Source organism: Balaenoptera musculus, chromosome 12 (assembly GCF_009873245.2).
Source record: "Balaenoptera musculus isolate JJ_BM4_2016_0621 chromosome 12, mBalMus1.pri.v3, whole genome shotgun sequence".
Lineage (NCBI taxonomy): Eukaryota > Metazoa > Chordata > Mammalia > Artiodactyla > Balaenopteridae > Balaenoptera > Balaenoptera musculus.
Genome location: NC_045796.1, coordinates 84772386 through 84798858, shown reverse-complemented (window position 1 = coordinate 84798858; position 26473 = coordinate 84772386). Strand labels below are relative to the sequence as shown.

General features: G+C 37.9%; 1 protein-coding gene across 1 annotated transcript in view; it reads left to right on the top strand.

Annotated features, from left to right (window-relative positions):
• The window catches only part of COL19A1 (collagen type XIX alpha 1 chain), a 363922-nt gene that overhangs the window by 142951 nt on the left and 194498 nt on the right, over positions 1–26473 (top strand). The window contains exons 12-13 of the mRNA XM_036871237.1: positions 15433–15486; positions 17475–17510. Of these exons, the coding sequence (XP_036727132.1) occupies positions 15433–15486; positions 17475–17510 (90 nt within the window). The remainder of the gene's footprint in view (positions 1–15432; positions 15487–17474; positions 17511–26473) is intronic.

Sequence of the window (26473 nt, the reverse complement as noted above, 5' to 3'; positions counted from 1 at the left end):
ACGATGGGGATACAGCTGGAGCCCAGGCATGGGCAGTGCTCTGTGTGAAAGTGTTCGCCTTTCCTCCTCTGGCTGGGGGCGTGGGGTGATGCGGTTCGTGTTGTGTTTAAAGGAAGAGTCCTTTCACAGCGTGTTCTGCAAAATGCACAGAATTGAGGCCTTTGCCTGTGCTTTTGTTCTTCCTATCATACTCTTTATGAGAGCAAAGACCATTTCTTGCAGTCGCTAGTACTTAGTAGATGTTTGGAGTAAGTTCTCAATAATTAGTTGCTAAATTTTCATGTTAAAACTTGAGAGATTATTATAATAGTCTAAAATATAAGTAATTAGAACCTAAACTAGGAAAACAGAGGTGAAAGGGAGTGCACAGTGATATTGCAGAGGTAGAATACATGCAATTTGGTGCTTGATTGCAGTGAAAACTCAAAAATAGCCCAAGGTTTTGACCATTCATTACAGGAAGGATATTATCTCATGATAAATGTAGGAGTGTTGAGAGAGACTAACTACAGCGTTGCAAAAGATAACCAAGCTGCATGTATGCCGCTCCCCGAGATACAGGAGCAAAACAGGGATTTTTATTTTATTTTATTTTATTGGCCACGCCTCGCGGCATGCGGGATCCTAGTTCCCCAACCAGGGATCGAACCCGTGCCCCCTGCAGTGGAAGCACGGATTCTCAACCACTGGACCACCAGGGAAGTCCCAAAACAAGGATTTTTAGAAGTTCATTAAGATAGTGTTAGAATTGAAATAGAGAAAGGATTTATCCAAACACTCGAATAAAACTGGAAGGAGATTTGAGGGGTTGGAGCCTGAAATATAGTCACATTAACTTAAAGATTTGAAAACTTTTCTTACGGTATCTTAAAGTAAGGTGGTTTGGCTTTTTAGAATTAATCAGTTGTACACACATAGATATGAGTGCCTTCTACTTGCCCAGATCTAAAGACCATCTTGCTGAGAGAGCCCCCAGCCTAGTGGGTAGTGTGACCTTTCCTCTTTGACAAGGGTCTGGGAAGAGTCCTTCACACCCCCCCATCCACGGGTGTGTTATTCCTTTAGCACCATCACTGTCTCATATAGCTCATTAGGTACATTATAAAGCGTGACAAAGCACATTAAGTTTTCTCATTTGGTTACTTAATTAATATTCCTTCCCTTAATTTTGCCAAAGGTATTCAGAGGTCATGACTAAGGAGAAATAAGAGAAAGTTCTCTTTTTACCCCTCTGCTCTTACTAGGGGTAAAGAATCACATGCTCTGTTATTTATTCCATCGGTGGTGGTTTTAATATTGTGCCATAGTCCAAAAAACTGTTTTCATGAGGAATTTGAAATTCAGTCTTTACCCCAACTTTATGGGGTAGAAGGTGTAAGGGGTGATAGCATCCCTATTTTTAGAGGCAAGAAATAAGAGCTTATGAAATTAAGAAATTTTCTTTTAGAAAATGGTAAAATCAGCCTTTATCCCTTGTTTGACTGAAAAGTCTCTTAATTTTCCCACTAAGTCATGCCGCATTTCTCATTGTCTATTTTTCAATGGTAAAATAAACTGACTCCACGAACCAAAGTCATTCAGCATTTATGACAGTTTGCTCTGCCTTTCAATAAGAACAGGTACACATTCTTAGGGAATGAAGGGCATTATAATAGCTATCTCAGTTTGCATTGAAGTCAAGCCATGATGGACATTTTAACTTCAGGAACATTCTGTTGGAATGCAGAGTGAATAACCTTAGTGGGCCAGGTCATGACAGCTACTTTCCAAGTCAGAGAAAATTGGAAGAATTTAATATTCCTGTGAAACAGATTCAAAGCCTTTTTATAGTCTTTATTCTTGTATATTAAATATATCTTGATGTAAATGTATCTTTTAATAATTTCATCTGTGCCAGCTTTCCCGCAAAGTGGACAAGCTCACTTCAGACAATGTAAACCTCCTTTAAAGGGAAGTATGCCAGTTCAGCTTTCTTAATGGGACACTCTTGGCATTTTGGTCATGATGGTTCTTTGCCACGTGGGACTATCGTGCAAGAGCAGAATGCATAGTGTCCTTGAGGCTCACCAACTAATCACCAGTAGCAGCTCTTAGTCATTAGGACAAAAAAAAAAATGTTCTGATATCTTTCTAAGTGCATCCATGTGTGTGTGTGTGTGTGTGCGTAAACTTTGATTGATCTTCAAGGTACTGGGGTATTGGACTATACATGCTCATATTTCCCTAATAGTTTAAATAATGCATACCAAATATATATTGAAATTTTCAAAACTTTGAGTTACTAGAATTTAGCCTTCAAAATATAAGACCTCAGCTTCACATATTCTAGTTTATAATTAAGTGATTTTGACTGTGACCTACTGTGAGATGCATTCAACAATGGCACCTTAAAACAGACTTGAGGGGGAATCTTAGAAAGTTGTTAACATGATCTTCAAAGCCAGACTACCTGGGCTCAAATCCCAGCTCTGCCACTACCCAGCTGGCGTACTAATTAGTACATTATTTATTGTCTCTGTGCCTGTTTCTTCATCTGCACAATAGGATGATAATATTAGTAGCACTAACTCATAGTCTTTTTTTTTTTTATGATTAAAGGGGTCATCATACATAAAGCATTTAGATCGGTGCCTTGCATACAGTAAGAGCTATATAAACATTTGCTATTATTAGAAACTTAAATAAAGCACATTTTCTCTAATATAGAGATAGGTAGATAGATAGCTCTTTTTATTTATTTTTTGTGGGGTTATGTAATCTTGGAAAAGTAGATTTCAATTATTTAGTTTAGTCTTCTCCTTTGCATCTTTGTTATTGTCTTTCAAACAACTCTTATCAGAATTACAGCATCTGATGTTTCTAAAATGGTCACGTTAATCTCCTTACACCAATGCAATCTGTATACTGAATACAAAAATACTGGAATCACAAAGGTGCGATATCGGCTGGCGACAGCTGGTGCCATTGCTAGGGAACAAGATGCAGTGGGTGGAAGATGGGGAAAATAATGAATAGTCGGGTTAAAAATTTTAACAAATAACATTACCTTGTATCAAATGATGTTTAAAGATGCTACATACCACCAGTAAGTAGGTCATCCAATAAAAATTAATTCATGGTCTACCTGCTTTTATAATTTTAGTTGTGATACTGTCCTTCAGCTTTCAGCTTGCATTTTTAAAAATTTTTTATTGAGATATAGTTGATTTACAATGTTGTGTTAGTTTTAGGTGTACAGCAAAGTGAGCCATAAATATATATATATATATATTCTTTTCTAGATTCATTTCCATTATAGGTTATTACAAGATATTGAGTATAGTTTCCTGTGCTATACAGTAGGTTCTTGTTGGCTATCTATTTCATATTTAGTGGGGGTATATTTTAATCCCAAACTTCTAATTTATCACTTCCCCCCTTGCCCTTTGGTAACTGTAAGTTTGTTTTCTATGGCTGTGAGTCTGTTTCTGGTTTGTAAATAAGTTCATTTTGCATTTGGATAAGAGTGCCTGTCTCTCATAACATACAGAGCCCACTTCTGTGCTTTTGAGCATCTTTATATACACAAATTTTATTAAGAACCTTAATAATAGATGCCCATCTTATTCAGTATTAAATTCAGAGTCTGTTCCATTTTATTCTCACTCACTTATGGTGAGTGCTGTGTCTTTTTCTCCCCAGTACTCAATATCCATTGATAGCAACACTAATGTCACACGAGGAGAAAAATTGCACTTGAGGAAAGCATTACTGATCTACTTCTCGGAGCCTATTATGATGCCATGGCCTTAACAACATAGTACTTGATCACAGGAGGACATGAGCTCCATTGTCCCACGTCAATGGCCAATAAAAGTAGAAGCTCGATGAGTGCAGTACTTCCCAATTGCATTTTATTGTATGTGAGTTAAAGCACAGTTGTTACATATCCATCAAACTGAGTACAGAACTGGACAGAACAATTAACTATCCCTTAGACTTGGGCTTGAAAAGTAAAAGCAACATTTATTAAGTGTCTACTCTGTGCTAAGTAATTTTACAACATATGAATCTCAGAACAACTCTTCAAGACAGCTATTACTTTCTTCTTTTGTTGAAGTATAGTTGATTTACAATGTTGTGTTAATTACTGCTATACAACAAATTGATTCAGTTATACGTATATATATATACACACAATCTTTTTTATATATATTCTTTTCCATATGGTTTATCATAGGGTATTGAATATAGTTCCCTGTGCTATACAGTACGACCTTGTTTTTTATCCATTCTATATATAAAAGCTTACATCTGCTAACCCCAACCTCCCATTCCCTTCCTCCCCCAAACCCCTCCCCATTGACAACCACCAGTCTGTTCTCTGTGTCCGTGATTCTGTTTCATAGATAGGTTCATTTGCATCATATTTTAGATTCCACATAGGAGCACTATCATATGATGTTTGTCTTTGTCTGGTTTACTTCACCTAGTATGATAATCTCTAGGTCCATCCATGTAGCTGCAGATGGCATTATTTCATTCTTTTTTATGGCTGAGTAATATCCCATTGTATACATGTACCACATCTTCTTTATCCATACCTCTGTTGATGGCAATTTAGGTTGTTTCCATGAAGATGACTATTATTTATACCTATTGTATAGGGAAGCTTAAATAATGCACCCATGATAATGCACAAGTCCTTTCCTGACTGTCCTGAACTCCACGTGTCTGAAGTCCTGAGCACATCCAGGAGAATGAGGCGTTTCCGAGACCTGCTTCTGTCATGCCTGCTGTGCACATGTCTATCATAGTCCTCACTGCTCCCGTCATGCCTGCAGCTGGTTGCTTTATTACCCCACCTCCTCCCCGAACAGTTGATTAAACTAGGGATAGTTAGCTGACACAACAGCAAGTAAGTCCCTACTCCAGAAGGTGCAGCTAGGGTTAGTTTGTCAGGCAGGAATGTTAAAGTTCTTAATGTATTATTTTATGCTTCAAATAATATTTTCGTGGCATGTCACATATATGATGATTATGAATTATAGAAGTAACTGGAACACCGATCTACCCAGAGCTCAACCTAATGCCATGCGCACTGTAGAGTTAACCATTTTCCCGAATGTTGTGTTTCACGGTCCCTGCCATTATTAAAAACAATGACTTCCGATTATTGAGCCTGAACCAAGATGGTGGAGTAGAAGGACATGCTCCCACTCCCTCTTCTGAGAACACCAGAATCACAACTAACTGCTGAACAGTCATTGACAGGAAGACATTGGAACTCACCAAAAAAGATACCCCACATCGAAAGACAAAGGAGAAGCCACAATGAGACGGTAGGAGGGGCACAATTACAATAAAATCAAATCCCATAACTGCTGGGTGGGTGACTCACAGACTGGAGAACACTTATACCACAGAAGTCCACCCACTGGAGTGAAGGTTCTGAGCCCCACATCAGGCTTCCCAACCTGGGGGCCAGGCAATGGGAGGAGGAATTCCCAGAGATGGAAGGCTAGTTGGATTTGATTACAGGACTTCGACAGGACTGGGGGAAACAGAGACTCCACTCTTGGAGGGCACACACAAAGTAGTGTATGCATCAGGACCCAGGGGAAGGAGCAGTGACCCCAGGGGAGACTGAACCAGACCTACCTGCTAGTGTTGGAGGGTCTCCTGCAGAGGCGGGGGGTGGCTGTGGCTCACCGTGGGGACAAGGACACTGGCAGCAGAAGTTCTGGGAAGTACTCCTTGGCGTGAGCCCTCCCAGAGTCTGTCATTAGCCCCACCAAAGAGCCCAGGTAGGCTCCAGTGTTGGGTTGCCTCAGGCCAAACAACCAACAGGGAGGGAACCCAGCCCCACCCATCAGCAGACAAGCAGATTAAAGTTCTACTGAGCTCTGTCCACCAGAGCAACAGCCAGCTCTACCCACCACCAGTCCCTCACATCAGGAAACTTGCAGAAGCCTCTTAGCCTCATCCACCAGAGGGCAGACAGTAGAAGCAAGAAGAACTACAGTCCTGCAGCCTGTGGAACAAAAACCACATTCACAGAAAGAGAGACAAAATGAAAAGTCAGAGGGCTATGTACCAGATAAAGGAACAAGATAAAACCCCAGAAAAACAACTAAATGAAGTGAAGATAGGGAATCTTACAGAAAAAGAATAAAGAATAATGACAGTGAAGATGATCCAGGACCTCGGGAAAAAAATGGAGACAAAGATCAAGAAGATGAAAGAAATGTTTAACAAAAACCTAGAAGAATTAAAGAACAAACAAACAGAGATGAACAATACAATAACTGAAATGAAAAATACACTAGAAGGAATCAATAGCAGAATAACTGAGGCAGAAGAACGGATAAGTGACCTGGAAGACAGAATGGTGAAATTCATTGCTGCTGAACAGAATAAAGAAAAAAGAATGAAAAGAAATGAAGACAGCCTAAGACACCTCTGGGACAACATTAAACGCAGCAACATTCGCATTATAGGGGTCCCAGAAGGAGAAGAGAGAGAGAAAGGACCAGAGAAAATATATGAAGAGGTTATAGTCGAAAACTTCCCTAACATGGGAAAGGAAATAGCCACCCAAGTCCAGGAAGCGTAGAGAGTCCCATACACGATAAACCCAAGGAGAAACATGCCGAGACACATAGTAATCAAATTGGCAAAAATTAAAGACAAAGAAGAATTATTGAAAGCAGAAAGGGAAAAACAACAAATAACATACAAGGGAACTCCCATAAGGTTAACAGCTGATTTCTCAGCAGAAACTCTACAAGCCAGAAGGGAGTGGCATGATATACTTAAAGTGATGAAAGGGAAGACCCTACAACCAAGATTACTCTACCCAGCAAGGATCTCATTCAGATTCAATGGAGAAATCAAAAGCTTTACAGACAAGCAAAAGCTAAGAGAATTCAGCACCACCAAACCAGCTCTACAACAAATGCCAAAGGAACTTCTCTAAGTAGGAAACACAAGAGAAGAAAAGGACCTACAAAAACAAACCCAAAACAATTAAGAAAATGGTCACAGGAACATACATATCGATAATTACCGTAAACGTGAATGGATTAAATGCTCCAACCAAAAGACACAGGCTTGCTGAATGGACTCAAAAACAAGACCCATATATATGCTGTCTACAGGAGACCCACTTCAGACCTAGGGACACATACAGACTGAAAGTGAGGGGATGGAAAAAGATATTCCATGCAAATGGAAATCAAAAGAAAGCTGGTGCAGCTATACTCATATCAGATAAAATAGACTTTAAAGTAAAGAATATTACAAGAGACAAGGAAGGACACTACAGAATGATCAAAGGATCAATCCAAGAAGAAGATATAACAATTATAAATATATATGCACGCAACATAGGAACACCTCAATACATAAGGCAACTGCTAACAGCTATAAAAGAGGAAATCGACAGTAACACAATAATAGTGGGGGAATTTAACACCTCACACCAATGGACAGATCATCCATAATGAAAATGAGGAAACACAAGCTTTAAATGACACAGTAGACCAGGTATGTTTAATTGATATTTATAGGACATTCCATCCAAAAACAGCAGATTACACTTTCTTCTCAAGTGCACACAGAACATTCTCCAGGATAGATCACATCTTGGGTCACAAATCAAGCCTCAGTAAATTTAAGAAAATTGAAATTATATAAAGCATCTTTTCCGACCACAACACTATGAGATTAGAAATCAATTACAGGGAAAAAAACGTAAAAAACACAAACACATGGAGGCTAAACAGTACGTTACTAAATAACCAAGAGATCACTGAAGAAATCAAAGAGGAAATCAGAAAATACCTAGAGACAAATGACAATGAAAACACGACGATCCAAAACCTATGGGATGCAGCAAAAGCAGTTCTAAGAGGGAAGTTTATAGCTATACAAGCCTACCTCAAGAAACAGGAAAAATCTCAAATAAACAATCTAACCTTACACCTAAAGGAACTAGAGAAAGTAGAACAAACAAAACCCAAAGTTAGCAGAAGGAAAAAAATCATAAAGATCAGAGCAGAAATAAATGAAATAGAAACAAAGAAGACAATAACAAAGGTCAATAAAACTAAAAGCTGGTTCTTTGAGAAGATAATATTGATAAACCGTTAGCTAGACTCATCAAGAAAAAGAGGGAGAGGACTCAAATCAATAAAATTAGAAATGAAAAAAGAGAAGTTACAACAGACACCGCAGAAATGCAGAGCATCCTAAGAGACTACTACAAGCAACTCTATGCCAATAAAATGGACAACCTGGAAGAAATGGACAAATTCGTAGAAAGGTATAACCTTCCAAGACTGAACCAGGAGAAATAGAAAATATGAACAGACCAATCACAAGTAATGAAATTGAAACTGTGATTAAAAATCTTCCAACAAACAAAGGTCCAGGACCAGATGGCTACACAGGTGTATTCTATCAAACATTTAGAGAAGAGCTAACACCCATCCTTCTCAAACTCTTCCAAAAAATTGTGGAGGAAGGAACACTCCCAAACTCATTCTATGAGGCCACCATCGCCCTGATACCAAAACCAGACAAAGATACTACAAAAAAAGAAAATTACAGGCCAATATCACTCATGAATATAGATGCAAAAGTCCTCAACAAAATACTAGCAAACAGAATCCAACAACACATTAAAAGGATCATACACCATGATCAAGTGGGATTTATCCCAGGGATGCAAGGATTCTTCAATATACGTAAATCAATCAATGTGATAAAGCATATTAACAAATTGAAGAATAAAAACCATATGATCATCTCAATAGATGCAGAAAAAGCTTTTGACGAAATTCAACATACATTTATGATAAAAACTCTGCAGAAAGTGGGCATAGAGGGAACCTACCTGAACATAATAAAGGCCATAGCAAACCCATAGCAAACATCATTCTCAATGGTGAAAAGCTGAAAGCATTTCCTCAAAGATCAGGAACAAGACAAGGATGTCCACTCTCACCACTATTATTCAACATAGTTTTGGAAGTCCTAGCCGTGGCAATCAGAGAAGAAAAAGAAATAAAAGGAATACAAATTGGAAAAGAAGAAGTAAAACTGTCACTGTTTGCAGATGACATGATACTCTACATAGAGAATCCTAAAGATGCCACCAGAAAACTACTAGAGCTAATCAATGAATTTGGTAAAGTTACAGGATATAACATTAATGCACAAGAATCTCTTGCATTCCTATATACTAATGCTGAAAAATCTGAAAGAGAAATTAAGGAAACACTCCCATTTACCATTGCAATAAAAAGAATAAAATACCTAGAATAAACCTACCTAGGGAGACAAAAGACCTGTATGCAGAAAATTATAAGACACCGATGAAAGAAATTAAAGATGATACGAATGGATGGAGAGATATACCATGTTCTTCGATTGGAAGAAACAATATTGTGAAAATGACTATACTACCCAAAGCAATCTACAGTTTCAGTGCAATCCCTGTCAAATTACCAATGGCATTTTTTATAGAACTACAACAAAAAATCTAAAAATTTGTATGGAAACACAAAAGACCCCAAATAGCCAAAGCTGTCTTGAGGGAAAAAAGTGGAGCTGGAGGAATCAGACTCCCTGACTTCAGACTATACTACAAAGCAACAGTAATCAAGACAATAAGGTACTGGCACAAAAACAGAAATATAGATCAATGGAACAAGATAGAAAGCCCAGAGATAAACCCACATACCTGTGGTCAGCTAATCTATGACAAAGGAGGCAAGGATATACAATGGAGAAAAGACAGTCTTTTCAATAAGTGGTGCTGGGGAAACTGGACAGCTACATGTAAAACAAATTAGAACACTCCCTAACACCATACACAAAAATAGACTCAAAATGGATTAGAGACCTAAATGTAAGACCGGACACTATAAAACTCTTAGAGGAAAACATAGGAAGAACCCTCTTTGACATAAATCACAGCAAGATATTTTTTGATCCACCTCCTAGAGTAATGGAAATAAAAACAAAAGTAAATGGGACCTAATGAAACTTCAAAGCTTTTGCACAGCGAAGTAAACCATAAACAAGATGAAAAGACAACCCTCAGAATGGGAGAAAATATTTGCAGATGAATCAACAGACAAAGGATTAATCTCCAAAATATATAAACAGCTCATGCACCTCAACATTAAAAAAAACAAACAACGCAATCCAAAAATGGGCAGAAGACCTAAATAGACATTTCTCCAAAGAAGACATACAGATGGCCAAGAAGCACATGAAAAGCTGCTCAACATCACTAATTATTAGAGAAATGCAAATCAAAACTACAATGAGGTATCACCTCACACCAGTCAGAATGGCCATCATCAAAAAATCTACAAACAACAAATGCTGGAGAGGGTGTGGAGAAAAGGGAACCCTCTTGCACTGTTGGTGGGAATGTACATTGATACAGCCACTATGGAGAACAGTATGGAGGTTCCTTAAAAAACTAAAAATACAATTATCATATGATCCAGCAATCCCACTCCTGGGCATATACCCAGAGAAAACCATAATTCAAAAGGAGTCATGTACCACAATGTTCATTGCAGCACTGTTTACAATAGCCAGGTCATGGAAGCAACCTAAATGCCCATCGACAGATGAATGGATAAAGAAGAGGTGGTACATGTATACAATGGAATATTACTCTGCCATAAAAAGGGACGAAATTGGGTCATTTGTTGAGACGTGGATGGATCTAGAGGCTGTCATACAGAGTGAAGTAAGTCAGAAAGAGAAGAACAAATATCGTATATTAACGCATATATGTGGAACCTAGAAAAATGGTATAGATGAACCGGTTTTCAGAGCAGAAATTGAGACACAGATGTAGAGAACAAACGTATGGATACCAAGGGGGGAAAGTGGGCAGGGGTGGCTGGTGGTGGGATGAATTGGCAAATTGGGATTGACATGTATACACTGATGTGTATAAAAAAATAAAATTCAAAAATTCAAAAAGTAAATAAATAAATAAAACAATGACTTCCTACTTATCTGTTCCTAGGAGTACCGGGTTCAGTCTTGCATGTATGTAGATGTTCCATAATATTTGTTGCGTAAATAGAAAGTTGGTGTCTTTCTCCGCCATTTCTTTCTTCATGTTTGTTTTTTCTCTGGATGATGTTCTACCAGCAAGAAGAGAGAATACCTCTTTTTAGTAAATTTCTCAGCAGTAAATGGCACTCTGACAGTTGTTAAAATGGTAAAGAAGGCTTTTTGTTTTTAATATCTTTATTGGAGTATAATTGCTTTACAATGGTGTGTTAGTTTCTGCTTTATAACAAAGTGAATCAGCTATACATATACATATATCTCCTCCCTCTTGCATCTCCCTCCCACCCTCCCTATCCCACCCCTCTAGGTGGTCACAAAGCACTGAGCTGATCTCCCTGTGCTATGCGGCTGCTTCCCACTAGCTATCTATTTGACATTTGGTAGTGTATATATGTCCATGCCACTCTCTCACTTCGGTCCCAGCTTACCCTTCCCCCTCCCCGTGTCCTCAATTCCATTCTCTACGTTTGCGTCTTTATTCCTGTCCTGCCCCTATGTTCTTCAGAACCTTTTTTTTTTTTTTTTAGATTCCGTATATATGTGTTAGCATATGGTATTTGTTTTTCTCTTTCTGACTTCGCTCTGTGTGACAGACTCTAGGTCCATCCACCTCACTACAAATAACTCAGTTTCGTTTCTTTTTATGGCTGAGTAATATTCCATTGTATATATGTGCCACATCTTCTTTATCCATTCATCTGTTGGTGGACACTTAGGTTGTTTCCATGTCCTGGCTATTGTCAATAGAGCTGCAATGAACATTGTGGTACATGACTCCTTCTGAATTATGGTTTTCTCAGAGTGTATGCGCAGGAGTGGGATTGCTGGGTTGTATGGTAGTTCTGTTTTTAGTTTTTTAAGGAACCTCCATACTGTTCTCCATAATGGCTGTATCAATTTACATTCCCACCAACAGTGCAAGAGGGTTCCCTTTTCTCCACACCCTCTGCAGCATTTATTGTTTGTAGATTTTTTTATGATGGCCATTCTGACTGGTGTGAGGTGATACCTCATTGTAGTTTTGATTTGCATTTCTCTAATAATTAGTGATGTTGAGCATCCTTTCATGTGTTTGTTGGCAATCTGTATATCTTCTTTGGAGAAATGTCTATTTAGGTCTTCTGCCCATTTTTTGATTGGGTTGTTTGTTTTTTTGATATTGAGTTGCATGAGCTGCTTGTAAATTTTAGAGATTAATCCTTTGTCTGTTGCTTCATTTGCAAATATTTTCTCCTGTTCTGAGGGTTTTTTAAAATGGTAAAGAAGGCTTTTAATTGAAGATTATCACAATATGATTATTGCAATAGGGAAGAGAGATTTGGCTGAACTCTGAATACAAGGATGAGTGGGGACTTATGGCCAAAGAATAGAAAGATGTAGTCAGTGAGTGGAATAGCCAGTCACTTAAGCCAAGTACACATCAGCCTTGGTACCTCCCTTTCCCTGGCCCTACCTCCAGCGTTTTTGCAAGTCCATCTCCACCCTCAGCCTTCTTGCTCTCTTGCCTGCAAAGCTGTGAGAACCCCTTTTCTGCTTCTGCTCTTGCTGTGTACAATCTACTTTCATGTTGTAGCCAAAACTATCTTTTTTTTGGAAACACGGTCAAATCATGCCATTTCTAGGCTAAAACCCTAAGTGGCTTCCCCTTGCACTTAGAACAAAACCCACCCTTCTCTCCATGGCCTGCAGTTCTCTATGTGCTGTGACCCTGGACTAACCTTGACCTCATCTCCTGCTCTTTACCTCCTTACCTGCTCATGACACTCCTTCCACCTGGAGGGCTTTTGTGCTTGCTGTTGCCTCACCCATCCGTCCCTCCGCCTGCCCCAACACTTTTTTCCAGGATCACTGCATGACTGGATCCTGTGAAACAAACATCCCCTCCACCCAGAGGCCGTTTCCAGCCACTACCCCCACTGAAATAGCAGCCTCTGCCCCGCACTCATCGCATTCAGCCCGTGGACCTGTTCATCGTCGGTCACCCTCCTCTATAACGTGAATTCCATTGGGACAGGAATCCTGACTTTGTTATCGAAAAAAGTATTATGATACTTGTTAAAATGGTAAAGAAGATTTTTTATTCAAGATTATTGCAATATGAGTATTGCAATAGGGAGGAGAGATTGGGCTCGACTCTGAATACAACAAGGATGAGTGGGGATTTGTAGCAAAGGAGTAGAGCGATGTAGTCAGCGAATGGAATATTACTAAGAGCAGACATCAAGGCTGGGGGATTTTCTCTAAACTGCCTTAACAGGCTTCTTGCTAAAGGCACACCAAAGACTTATGCATCAAAGAGGGGGATGAGGGACTTGATCAGATATCAAGGCTGGGGAATTCTTTCTAAAGTGACTTAACAAGATTCTTGCTAAAACTGGGCCAAACAAGCCAAGGACAGACAGGATGGGCCCGAAGTTGAGGCCTGGCTCAAGTTTCGTTAGGGAGGGAGTCTTTGTCAACTTGCTGTTCTTTTTTGTGTCTCTCAATAACACTCTCTAATACAAATAAAGTATAATATATTATATTTTTAAATTTAATATTACAATTTCAAGACAAAGGTAAATATACTATACTTTCTTATAGCCACATTTTAAAAAGTAAAAAGAAACAGGTGAAACTAATTTTAATAATATATCTTATTTAATCCCATATCCACAGTGTTATCTTTTCAATATATAATCAACAGAAAAATTATTAATGAGCTACTGTACATTCTTTTTTGTACCAAATATCGAAAACCCGATGGTATTGCACACTCACGGCACATTTCCATTCAGACTAGCCACGTTTCAAGGGTGAAAAGCTACATGAGGCCCAGGGCCACCTATCGGGCAGTACAGATCTGACAACTGCAGGGGTGACTGCACAGAGGGTATCCAGTAAATGTCTACTGAATAAATGCATGAGCGAACTAAGAATAAACCGTAATCACAGAAATAGCCGTTTTCTTTCCACAAGTGTTTAGAATATGTTGATGCCAAGTTTTACTCCAGAGGCATGTATAAATAGAGTATGTGTTGCTTGATTTGGGAAAGAATGGGTATTTCAAATAATAAAGAGAATATCACATCTCAAATATGATTTAATTTTTCACTCATCCTTGTTCTATAAATACCTGGAGGTAATGATGGAAGAAACATAGCTATGAATTTTATCCACGAAGTTGTTTATGCACCACAAAGGTGTTTATTTTAACCAATGATTGAATAGATGTTTTCACCCATTAAATTTTTTTTCTTAAAGTATAAGGCTACAGTTTTCACATATCCTTTGTAACAAGATTATTTTAAATATCTCGTTTACTTTTGTTCCTTTAAATTCAGCCTCATCTTCTACACTTAGTAGCTACAAGTGATGGCATTTGGCATTGTTTATTCACTACAAAATGTCAGAGTAGTAAGAGTGGGATGCCTCAGCTAGGAACAGTAAGATGCTCGGATTTACTGTGCATTCTGTGGCTTCAGAATATTTCTTTTTTCCATTATTGTTCTTCCCTCACCCAATGTGTTAAATTAAGGATGAGAAAATATATTTTTTCCTATTTACCATACAGTCGGGACGTGTCTATCTAACTTTCTTTCTGTTTACACTGTGAATACACTCAGCTGTAGCACTGATCTCCTCCAGTGAAATCTATTGTGGTGTTCCTGACAGCTGTCATTTCTGAATCGGATCAACCAAATACCTACTAAAACACCCAAGAGTCCAGAAGACTCATGAATATATTTATCTGATATGCTGTCTATGTCTTATGTAGTTTTATTTGATAGCTTTATAAATCCAGGTAAAAAAAGAAATAGGAGTTAGAGAACTAAACCAGACTTAAAAACGGGAGAGAGATTGCATTTTAGCTCCAGCTTTGTGAGGGATGAGAAAAGAATACATCCTTCATCCCTTTTACCCCCACAATTAGATTTCTCGATAGAGACGAAAAAATGTTTTTGATTTAAATCTTGAATTTTGGGGGCAAGCTTTATAAAGGCCAAATCAATGCTAAATCAGCGGTATTTACAACATCTACAAATTTAAGCCGAAGTGGATACTTAGAAGCTCATATAGATCTAAATGATGTTCCCCCAGATGGTGAATTAATGTAATTTTAGCAGGAAGCAAAGTTGCACAAATATGCAGTATTGCGGCCTCACACTGATTTAATGTATCTGTACCCACCACAGCACAGATGTTGTATATCATTTTAGAGCCAGTTTTTCTGTACTACACACTGAAGAATGGGATTTGGGAGTTCAGTAAATTATGATTTATTTTGCAACTAATGACTTGTTAGAAATTGAAGCTTTCTGTGAACTGTATATAGAAATCACATTAGCTGTGTTCTTTGCGCAGGGTTTGAAAGGTGACGTGGGTCGTCATGGTCCACCTGGCCCAAAAGGAGAAAAGGTACCGTATTCACCCAGGAAAGTGCCAATCTTTTCTTAAGCAAACCCTGAGAACCTATGAAGTGACTTTTCATTGATACTGTTTAACTGCCAAAAGTTAATTTTGTTAAAATTAACCAAAGGCTGTTATGTTAAAAGCATCTGAACAAGAAGAAAAGCCTTTTGGTTCATTTAATTAGTTTGAGGAGACTAAATGCACAATTGCTAATTGACATTAATTTGTGTTTATAAGATTTCCCTTTTCTCTCCCTTGCTTAACTGCATTAAGTATTGCGTCACCAAATTAGCAGCCATGTCCTGTACTGGGGACCTTTGCCAGTAGCACTGAGCTGCTACCACGATGGTGAAGCAGGCGGCCTTTGGGGGGAAGGACACTGACTGTTCATCTCAGTCTTAATCTAAATGCCCCATTTCCTAACACCTTTTCTCTTATGTCATTTTATAGTGGCCTGTTGGCAGCGACCTTGAAAAGAAAATTATGAGATAGTGAAAGCAAAAGTTGTTTTGAGTAAGGTCCTTGGATGATACTCGTTTGATGACAGTTGTACGTGTAGATGGTTTGCACTGTATTTTGTTCTCCATTCTCAACACATTTAGAAATCTTTGTCTATCTTCAATATTTACCTCTACATTAAAATTGACTTTGCAAATTGGTCCCCAATGACTGATTTAAGCTACCTCAATGTTCTTTAACAGCTATCGGTTATTTTTATTCAGTTTTTCCCAAAATAATGATTACACAAGGCTAAGTCCTCACTTTTGAGGTGATTATGTTAGATGAAAAAAGAGAACGTCATAGAGATACTCCCAACACGAGAATACAGCGTGCCAGTGCCCCATGCCACATGGTGTTGCTTCCACAATGTCCATTTGAAGGGGGATTATGGCAGTGATGCTTGACTTTTTTTTAAGCAATGACTTTATTCAATTCACCAACGGCACTCTGGGATTCGATTTATTTGTCTGCAAAATGAGGGGTTTTGATGAGATGGAGGGTCCCTAAGAGTCTGTCAAATTTAACATTCTAAGACTTACCTTTTAAAAAAACTTAAATTTTTTTATTGAGGTATAGTTAATTTACAATATTATATTAGTTTCAGGTGTACAGCATAGTGATTCAAAATTTTTATAGATTATACTCCATTTAAAGTTATTGTAAAATATTGGCTATATTCTCTGTGCTGAACAGTATATCCTTGTAGCTTATTTATTTCATGCATAGTAGTTTGTACTTCTTAATCCTTTACCCCTATCTTGCCTTTCCCAGTGATGCTTGATCTTAATAACTAAGAGTTCTCATGAAATAAATAGGGATGCTGATACAATAAAGCATATAGGTGACATATTTATAAATTGGAAAATGATAAACTTTTAGATTAACTGTATTTTTTAGATTTTGAATAGTTTGTCAATATATCCACCTGGTAATTTGTATTCACATAGGTCAGCAAAGCAACGTTAGTATTTAAAAACACGTGAATATAGGCAAAGCCTCATACAGTTGTTGGCAAGTGCAAGGCCAGTTCAGCAAAGCTTTACAAGAGGCAGTGGGACTGCTGCTTGCAGCTGGAAGGCATGAAGTGGGGAGACCCACTTATTATTTCTGCAGATCCCCATGCTAACTTTGTCAGAAATATAATCTGTCGTTGTGACAATTCCCAGCTGCTCCATTGGCAAGCAACCATATTTGAAGAGATATTCTTTCTAATTTTGGATTAGTAGACAAAAGGATGGAAACTAGATTATTTTAGCTTTTCAAAACAAGTTCTGCCACTGCAGAAAGCATGGGGATGCACAAGGCGATATTTATATCATGAGAACTAAAAGCACATGATCAATTTTTCATTGTGCAGAGACCTTTATCAAGGTAAAATTCTACTTTTCTTCCAGATTTATCTAGATATTGCTTCGATCCATTCAGAAAATTTATAAATAACATGAGCAAAAAGGGACTATTGGTAATTGCAGCTTTTCTTTCATCTATTTTAGGGAGATATGGGACCTCCAGGACCGCCAGCCTTAACTGTAAGTGTTCTTGAAGTCAAAATTCAAAACTGAAATACGTTATCCTGTTTATTATTCACATTACATCATGATTAAACCAGAATTTAAGCCACTGGATATTTTGAGAACTGAAAGTGACTTGAGTAGATCTAGGCAAACCTCCAGATTTTAAAGATGGGACATCTGCCCACAACACTGAAGGGCTTAACCCGAGGTCATGCGAGTAGTTCTAGAAAAGCCTGGAAGCAGTACCTAACCTAAGCAATTTTCTCCACCCTCCATATGGTTCATAATTTTGCCCCTTAAAAGTTTGATTATACATCCTTAACATGACATTTAAAGTTAATGGAAGCAGAGACAGTTCTATTTACTCTAAAAACTGTAAAAGAACAAAATTATAATCACCCAATGTATAAATATAGCTACCTATTTAAACTGTTACATTCTCCAAAACCTGTTCAAGACTCTTGTTTTTTCCTATGTCAGTTGCTTCTAAGATTTGCACATGATAAAATGGCAGTATTTCAGAAACAGATTTATGAGAAAAGTTTATAATGTGTGCATAATGGGATTGTTCTCAATTAAATGGTTCATCATTTATTAAACATTTAATCATAAGTATGTAATGCTTTTATATTTGGATACAATTTGCTGTTACTGATTTTCTTCGTCGTCCATTAGGGTTTCTCATTTAACTTAAAGATTTGGTCTGAGAATGACACTAAGCCTAATGGAAAAGAGGAAAGGCTTTTACATAAGATCATGTGTAGCCTGAGGTCTCTTGAATTTTATGTTGCTATCATCTAATGACATAAATTAAGAATTTAAATCATCAGTTTTCCGAGACCTGTCGTGATCATAGAAGGTTAGGTATAAAGAAGTCTTCTAGCATCTGGATGGGGGTCTTCCAGCGGAGCAGCACAGGACTCTCAAAGGCTGTGTGACTTTGATAACATTCCTATTTATCTTTGTACTTGAAAATGTCATTCTGAACACTATGTTAATAATGTCTTACACAGATTATCTTGGCAATGCTCACCTGAAGGGCAAATATTTCTTCATAAATGGAAAATCTAAGGAACCAAACAAATGACTTTCTTAGGACTATCCAAGTTCAATTTACAGTGGAATTCTCTGCTTGAAGCTTTGATTTTCAAGACGGAAATAAAAACTATTTATTTGAGAGAAGACTTTAAATGATTATTATTCAATTTTTTATAATTTGTGGAGTTTATTTCTTAAATTATTTGGCAGTGATTTCGAGTTAAGTCTGCTCATTTTATTTAAATCACATGCTTGCTTTTCTTCAACTGAGTTATGTGCTCAATCATTCCACGTAGTTATCTGATTACCTAGTCGTTTTCAACTTGTGTTTGAAGACCAAAATGCAATCTCTATCTGTATCATTTCACCCGATAAGCAAATTTGACCCCTCAGCCAGAATATTATATTGGACTATATCTATCTTGTGGATTTTTAGTGACAGGTGACATCTTTCTGCCAGGTAGCACCTTGTAGATGTCTGTTTGCAATATTCAGCTGGCAGACACCAAAGGAGTACAAGCTGATTTTTACACTTATCTAAAGATATGAGAGAGACGCTAAAGTAGGAGGTCAAGATGGCAGATTAGGAGGACGTGGAGCTCACCTCCCCCCACAAACACATCAAAAATACATCTACATGTGGAACAGTCCTCACAGAAAACCAACTGAAAGCTAGCAGAAGATCTCTTATACAGCCAAAGCTGAAAGAAAGATTCCCGCATAACTGGGTAGGACAAAAAAAGAAAGGCATTGGGACAGGACCGGTGCCCCTGGGAGGGAGCTGTGGAAGAGGAAAGGCCCGCATGGGCAGCCCCTCACCCTTGGAAAGCCTTCACTAGCTGGGAGGTCCACCGGGATAGATAGAGGAGCCGGAGGGGCTTGCACTCTGCCCATGAGGAGTGTGTGTGTGCTGGCTTGTTAGCAGTCAGGGCACAGCGAGACTGGCACTGATGGCTGCCACCTCACCCACTTCCCAGCCTGAAACGCACTTTGGGTGGGGCTGCCAGTACACAGAGTAGGTGGGAGCTGAAACTTGGGCTTCTGTGGACGAACCCTGGGAGAGGACTCGGTCTAGCTATGCGTAGACAGCCCCCAGGGCCTGGAGTGCAGTCCAGGCCTAACCTCAGAGCCTGTTGTTAGTACACACATGGCAGGGTGTGGGCCCACCATAGGGACCCCACTATTAGCATGCCCATGCGGGACACTGCTCCATTGGTGGGCTTTGTGCGTGCACACACTGTGGGGCAGGCGCTGACACCTGAGCCCATAATCAGCACTCCCACAGTGGGGGCAGGTGGGAGGTGGGTCCTGCAGAAGCAGACTTCATTGGTGTGTACACCAGTGGGGGGCAGTGTCCACAGAATCGCACATCTCCAGCGGACAGGCCCTGGTGAGAAGTGTGCAGAGGTTCCTTTCCCAGCAGGGGTGCTCCAGTTCCACCCACCTCACATAAAGCTTGGAGCTGGCATCTAGGGGGAGAGGCCCTGGGAGAGCCTTACCACAGAGGAGGCCTAGGTCTCAGGTGGCAGCACACCACTTCAGTTCCTGCAGCTACAATGCCCTGATCCCCAGGGCCAGCCTTACACTAGGTCAGGGACAAACACAACAGAGAAAGGGATGTGACCTTGGGCTGCTTCTGAGCAGAACCGTGGACGCCTGAGTAGGTGGTGCATAGGTTCACTGTGACCACATGGGCCTCTCTTGCTTCAGCACTCACCTCCTTGGGACAGAGCACACACTTAAGGTCAACAGAGCCTTATCAAACCCAACCTTCAGGGCTTCTACTGAAACAACTGGGGAGCAGACCCCACCCTCAACAGGGTTGTGACAGCCACAGAGCAAAGAGGAGGCCCTGCCCAACATGCAGGGCGGGAACTGGACACCACAACACCAGTCATACCCTCTATCAAGGGGATAACAGCCAGCACACTCTGAGGAAAGATGTGGCAGGCATCCATTATGAAAACAGCTCTCACAGCAAAAATATTAGACTTACATAGTCTACAAAGGGATGCTCCCACATAAAAACAGCCCTCCAAGACCACAGTAGATAACTGTTTCTCCTAACTTCATAGAGTCAGAGAAATATAAGTAAAATGAAGAAACAGAGGAACTACTCTCAATAAAAAGAACAAGTGAAATCCCCTAAAAAACAATTAATGAAACATACCTCTTTAGTCTACTAGACCCCTGAGTTCAAAAAGGAGGTAATTAAAATGCTAAAGGAATTAAGAAAGATTTTCAATAGAAATGCAGATCACTGTAACAAGGAACTAGAAACTATAAAGAAGAAACAATCAAAATTAGACAACTCAATTGCTGAGATAAAAAATGAGCTAAAAGCAGACTGAATAATGCAGAAGAACAAATTAGTGATTTGGAAGATAGAATAATGGAAATCACCCAATCAGAACAGCAGACAGAAAGACAAATGAAAAAACAAATGAAGGCTTCCCTGGTGGCGCAGTGGTTCAGAATCCACCTGCCAATGCAGGGGACATGGGCTTGAGCCCTGGTCCGGGAAGATCCTACATGCCACGGAGCAACTAAGCCCCTGCGCCACAACTACTGAGCCTGTGCTCTAGAGCCCACAAGGCACAACTACTGAGCCCACGTGCCACAACTACTGAAACCCGTGTGCCTAGAGCCCATGCTCCACAACAAGAGAAGCCACTGCAATGAGAAGCCCACACACCACAATGAAGAGTAGCCCCCACTCACTGCAACTAGAGAAAGCCCACGCACAGCAACGAATACCCAACGCAGCCAAAAATAAATAAATAAATATTTTAAAAATGAAAGAAACATACGAGATCTATGGGATTATATAAAGTGTGCTAACCTACACATAATAAGAGTTCCAGAAGGAAAAAAAAAAAGAGAGAAAGGGATCAAAAATGTATTTGAAGAAATTATGGCTGAACACTTCCCAAACCTAAATAAAGAGACATTCAGGTACAGGGAGCACAGAGGGTTCTGAACAAGATGAACCCAAACAGACCCACATCAAGACATATCATAATTAAAATGGTAAAAGTTAAAGAGAGGATTCTAAAGTCAGCAAGAGAAAAACAAAGAGTCAGTTACAAGGGAACCCTCATAGGCTGATTTCTCCACAGAAACTTTGCAGGCCAGAAGGGAGTGGCAATATATATTCAAAGTCCTGAAAGGGGAAAACCTGCAACCTAGGATACTCTACCCAGCAATATTATCATTTAAAATAGAAGGAGAAACAAATAATTTCTCCGACAGAAACTAAAAGAATACAGAAATACTAAAGCTAACCTAAAAGAAATATTGGAAGATCTACTCTAAATAGAAAAGAAGCAAGAATCTATAGGAAAGGGAAAAACACAGTAGGAAAGGCCAATATATAAAATGATTAAACATCACTTAAATAAGCCAGTGCAAAGATTAAAAAACAATAAAAAAATGTTGTTAAAGCAATTATAACTACAGTTAACAGCAAAAAGCTAAATATGAAGATGTGAAATAGGACATCAAAATCACAAAATGCAGAATAGGGGAGTAAAAAATATGTGTATATTTTTTAGAATGTGTCTGAACTTACATGACTATCAGTCTAAGGCAAGTAGATATAGTTCTGGGTTAAAATACTTGAAAACCAGAGTAACCACAAATCAAAAACATACAACAGATTCACAAAAACCAAAAAGAAAGGAACTCAAGCATAATACAAGAGAAAACCATCAAACCACAAAAGGAAAACCAAAAAGAAAGGAACAAAGAAGAACTACAAAATCAGCTGGAAAATAAGGTTTAAAATGGTAATAAATACATCTTATCAATAATTACTTTAAATGTCAATGGACTAAATGCTCCAATTAAAAGACATTGAGTGGCAGATTGGATTAAAAAAACACAAGAATCTATAGTATGCTGCTACAAAAGACTCACTTTAGGGTGAAAGACACACATAGATTGAAAGCCAGGGGGTGGAAAAAGGTATTTCATGCAAATGAAAACAACAAAAAAGCAGGGGTAGTAATAGTCATATCAGACAAAATAGACTTTAAAACAAAGTCTATAACAAATGGCATTAGATATTGATAAGGGGGTCAATACAAGAAGAAGATATTATACTCATTAACATATATGCACCCAATATAGGAGCATCTAAATGTATAAAACAAATACTAACAGACATAAAAGGAGAAATTGACAGGAATACAATAATAGTGGGATACTTTAACACCACACTGACATCAATGGACCAATCTTCCATACAGGAAATCAGTAAGGCAACAGAGATCCTAAATGACACAATAGAACAGTTGGACTTAATTGATATCTACAAGAAACTACATCCAAAAACCCCAGAATACACATTCTTTTCAAACGCGCATGGAACATTCTCTAGGATAGACCACATACTAAGACACAAAACAAGCCTCAACACATTTAAGAGGATAGAAGTTATTTCAAGCATCTTTTCTCACCACAATGGTAAGAAACTAGAAATCAACCACAGAAAGAAAAACAGGAAAAAAAAACATTACATGGAGACTAATGAATCATGCTATTAAAAAACCAGTGGGTCAATGATAAAATCAAAGAGGAAATCAGAAAATACTTTGAGACAAACAACAATGAAAACGTAGCCTTACTAAAATCTATGGGATGGGGACAAATGTATATGTATAACTGATTCACTTTGTTATAAAGCAGAAACTAACACACCATTGTAAAGCAATTATACTCCAATAAAGATGTTAAAAAAAAAATCTATGGGATGCAGCAAAGGCAGTTCTAATAGGGAAGTTCATAGTGATACAGGCCCTCTTCAAGAAACAAGAAAAACATCAAATAAACAACCTAACTTAGCACCTAAAAGAATTAGAAAAAGAAGAACAAACAAAACCCAAAATCAGCAGAAGGAAGGAAATAATAAAGATCAGAGGGGAAATAAATAAAATTGAGATAAAAAACAATAGAAAAGATCAATAAAAACCAAGAACTGGTTTTTTGAAAGGATAAATAAAATCGACAAACCTCTAGCCAGGTTCACCAAGAAGGAAAGAGAGAGGACCCAAGTAAACAAAATGAGAAATGAAAGAGGAGGGATAACTACCAATACCACAGAAATACAAAACATCATAAGAGAATACTATGAACAGTTGTATGCCAACATTGTAGACAACCTGGAAGAAATGAACAAGTTTCTAGAAACATATAGCCTGCCAAAACTGAGTCAAGAAGAAACAGATCATTTGAACAGACTGATTACTAGAAGTGAAATAGAATCTGTAATTTAAAAAACAAAACAAAAAACCTCCCTGTAAACAAAAGCCCAGGACCAGATGGCTCACTGGGGAATTCTAGCAAATATACAAATAAGAATTTATATCTATGCTTCATAAACTATTCCAAAAGAATGAAGATGAGGGACCATTCCCAAAGTCATTCTATGAAGCCATTATCACCCTGAAACCAAAATTAGAGAAAGACACTGCAAAAAACGAAAATTATAGAGGAATATCCTTGATGAATATAGATGCAAAAATCCTCAACAGAATATTAACAAACTGAATCTAACAGTATATGAAAAGGATCATACACCATGATCAAGTTGGATTCATTCCAGGGTCACAAGGATGGTTCAACATACTCAAATCAACCAGTGCATTACATCACATCAACAAAAGAGAAGACAAAAACCACATGATCATCTAAATAGACACAGAAAAAGCATTTGATAAAATTCAACATTCATTCATGATAAAAACTCTCACCAAAGTGGGTATAGAGGGAACATATCTCAACATAATAAGAGCCATTTATGACAAACCCATAGCCAACTTAATACTTATTGGTGAAAAGCTGAAACCCTTCCTGTTGATTTCTGGAACAAGCAAGGATGCCCACTCTTACTACTTCTATTCAACATAGAATTGGAAGACTTAGCCACAGCAGTCAGATAAGAAAAAGAAATAAAGGTATCCAAGTTGGAAGGGAAGAGATTAAATTGTCATTATATGCAGATGACATGATACTCTATATAGAAAACCCTAAGGACTTCACACAAAAACTGTTAGAATTAATAAAAGAATTCAGCAAGGTTGCAGGATACAAGATTAATATACAGAAATATATTGCATTTCTTTACGCTAACAATGAAATACCAGAAAAAGTAAAAAAAAAAAAATCCCATTTAAAATCACATCAAAAAAATAAAATAAAATATTTAGATATAAACCTAACTAAGGAGGTGAAAGACCTATACAGTGAAAGCTATAAGACATTGGTAAAGGAAATTGAAGATGATTCAAAGAAATGGAAAGATATCCATTTCTCTTGGATTGAATGAATTAGTATTGTTAAGATGGCCATACTACCCAAAGCAATATACGAATTTAATGCAATCCCTATCAAATTACCCATGACATTTTTCACAGAACTAAAACAAATAATCCTAAAATTAATATGGAGCCACAAAAGACCCAGAATTGCCAAAGCAATCCTGAGGAAAAATAATAAAACTGGAGGCATAAGCCTCCCAGACTTCAGATAATACTACAAAGCTTCAGTAATCAAAACATCGTGGTATTGGCACAAAAGCAGACATATAGGCAAATGGAATAGAATAAAGAACCCAGAAATAAAACCACACACCTACAGTCAATCTACAACAAAGGAGGCAAGAATATACAATGGAGAAAAGACAGTCTGAAACTAAAATCAATAAAAATAGAAAAGCTGGAAAATTAAAAAATATGTGGAAATTAAGCAACACACTCCTGAACAGCCAATGGGTCAAAAATTAAAAGGGAAATAAGATATCTTAAAACAAATGAAAATGGAAACAAAACATACCAAAACTTATGGGATGCAGCAAAGGCAATTCTAAGAGGGATGTTTATAGCTATAAATGCCTACATTAAGAAAAAAGAAAGATCTCAAATAAACAACCTAACTTTACACCTAAATGTACTAGGAAAGGAAGAACAAACAAGGTCCAAAGTTAGCAGAATCAAAAAAATAACAATGATCAGAGCAGGGATAAATGAAATGGAGACCAGAAAAGCAATATAAAAGATCAATTAAACTAAGAGCTGGTTTTGACAAACTTTTAGCTAGACTAACTAAGAAAAAAGAGAAAAGACTAAATAAATAAAATCAGAAATAAAAGAGGAGACATTACAAATAATAGAAATACAAAGGATCATAAGAGACTACTATGAATAATTATACACCAACAAATCAGACAGCCTAGAAGAAATGGATAAATTCCTACCAAGACTGAATCATGAAGAAATAGAAAATTTGAATGGACTAATAATGAGTGAAAAAATTGTATCAGTAATAAAAAAAACCTCTCAATAAAGAAAAGTCCAGGACCAGATATTTCACTGGTGAATTATACCAGACATTTAAAGATTTAATGCCACTCTTTCTCAAACTGTTCCAAAAAATTTAAGAGGAGGAAACACTTCCAAACTCATAACATGAAGCAAGCATTACCCTGATACCAAAGCCAGATAGGGACACTATAAGAAAACTCCAGACCAATATCCCGGATGATTATAAATGAAAAAATTTTCAAAAAAATACTAACAAATCGAATTCAACATCATATTAAAAGGATTATACACTGTGATCCCTGAAATGCAAGAATGTTTCAACATACAAAAATCAAATAGTGTGATATACCACATTAATAAAATGAAAGATAAAAATCATATGATCATCTCAATAGATACAGAAAAAGCATTTGATACAATTCAACAACCTTTCATGATAAAAACTCTCAACAAATTGGCTATAGAATGAACATACCTCAACATAATAAAGGACATGTATGACAAGCCCAGAGCAAACATCATACTCAACAGTGGAAGGTTGAAAGCTTTTCCTCTAAGATCAGGAACAAGACAAGTGTGCCCACTCTTCCCACTCTTATTCAACATAGTACTGGAAGT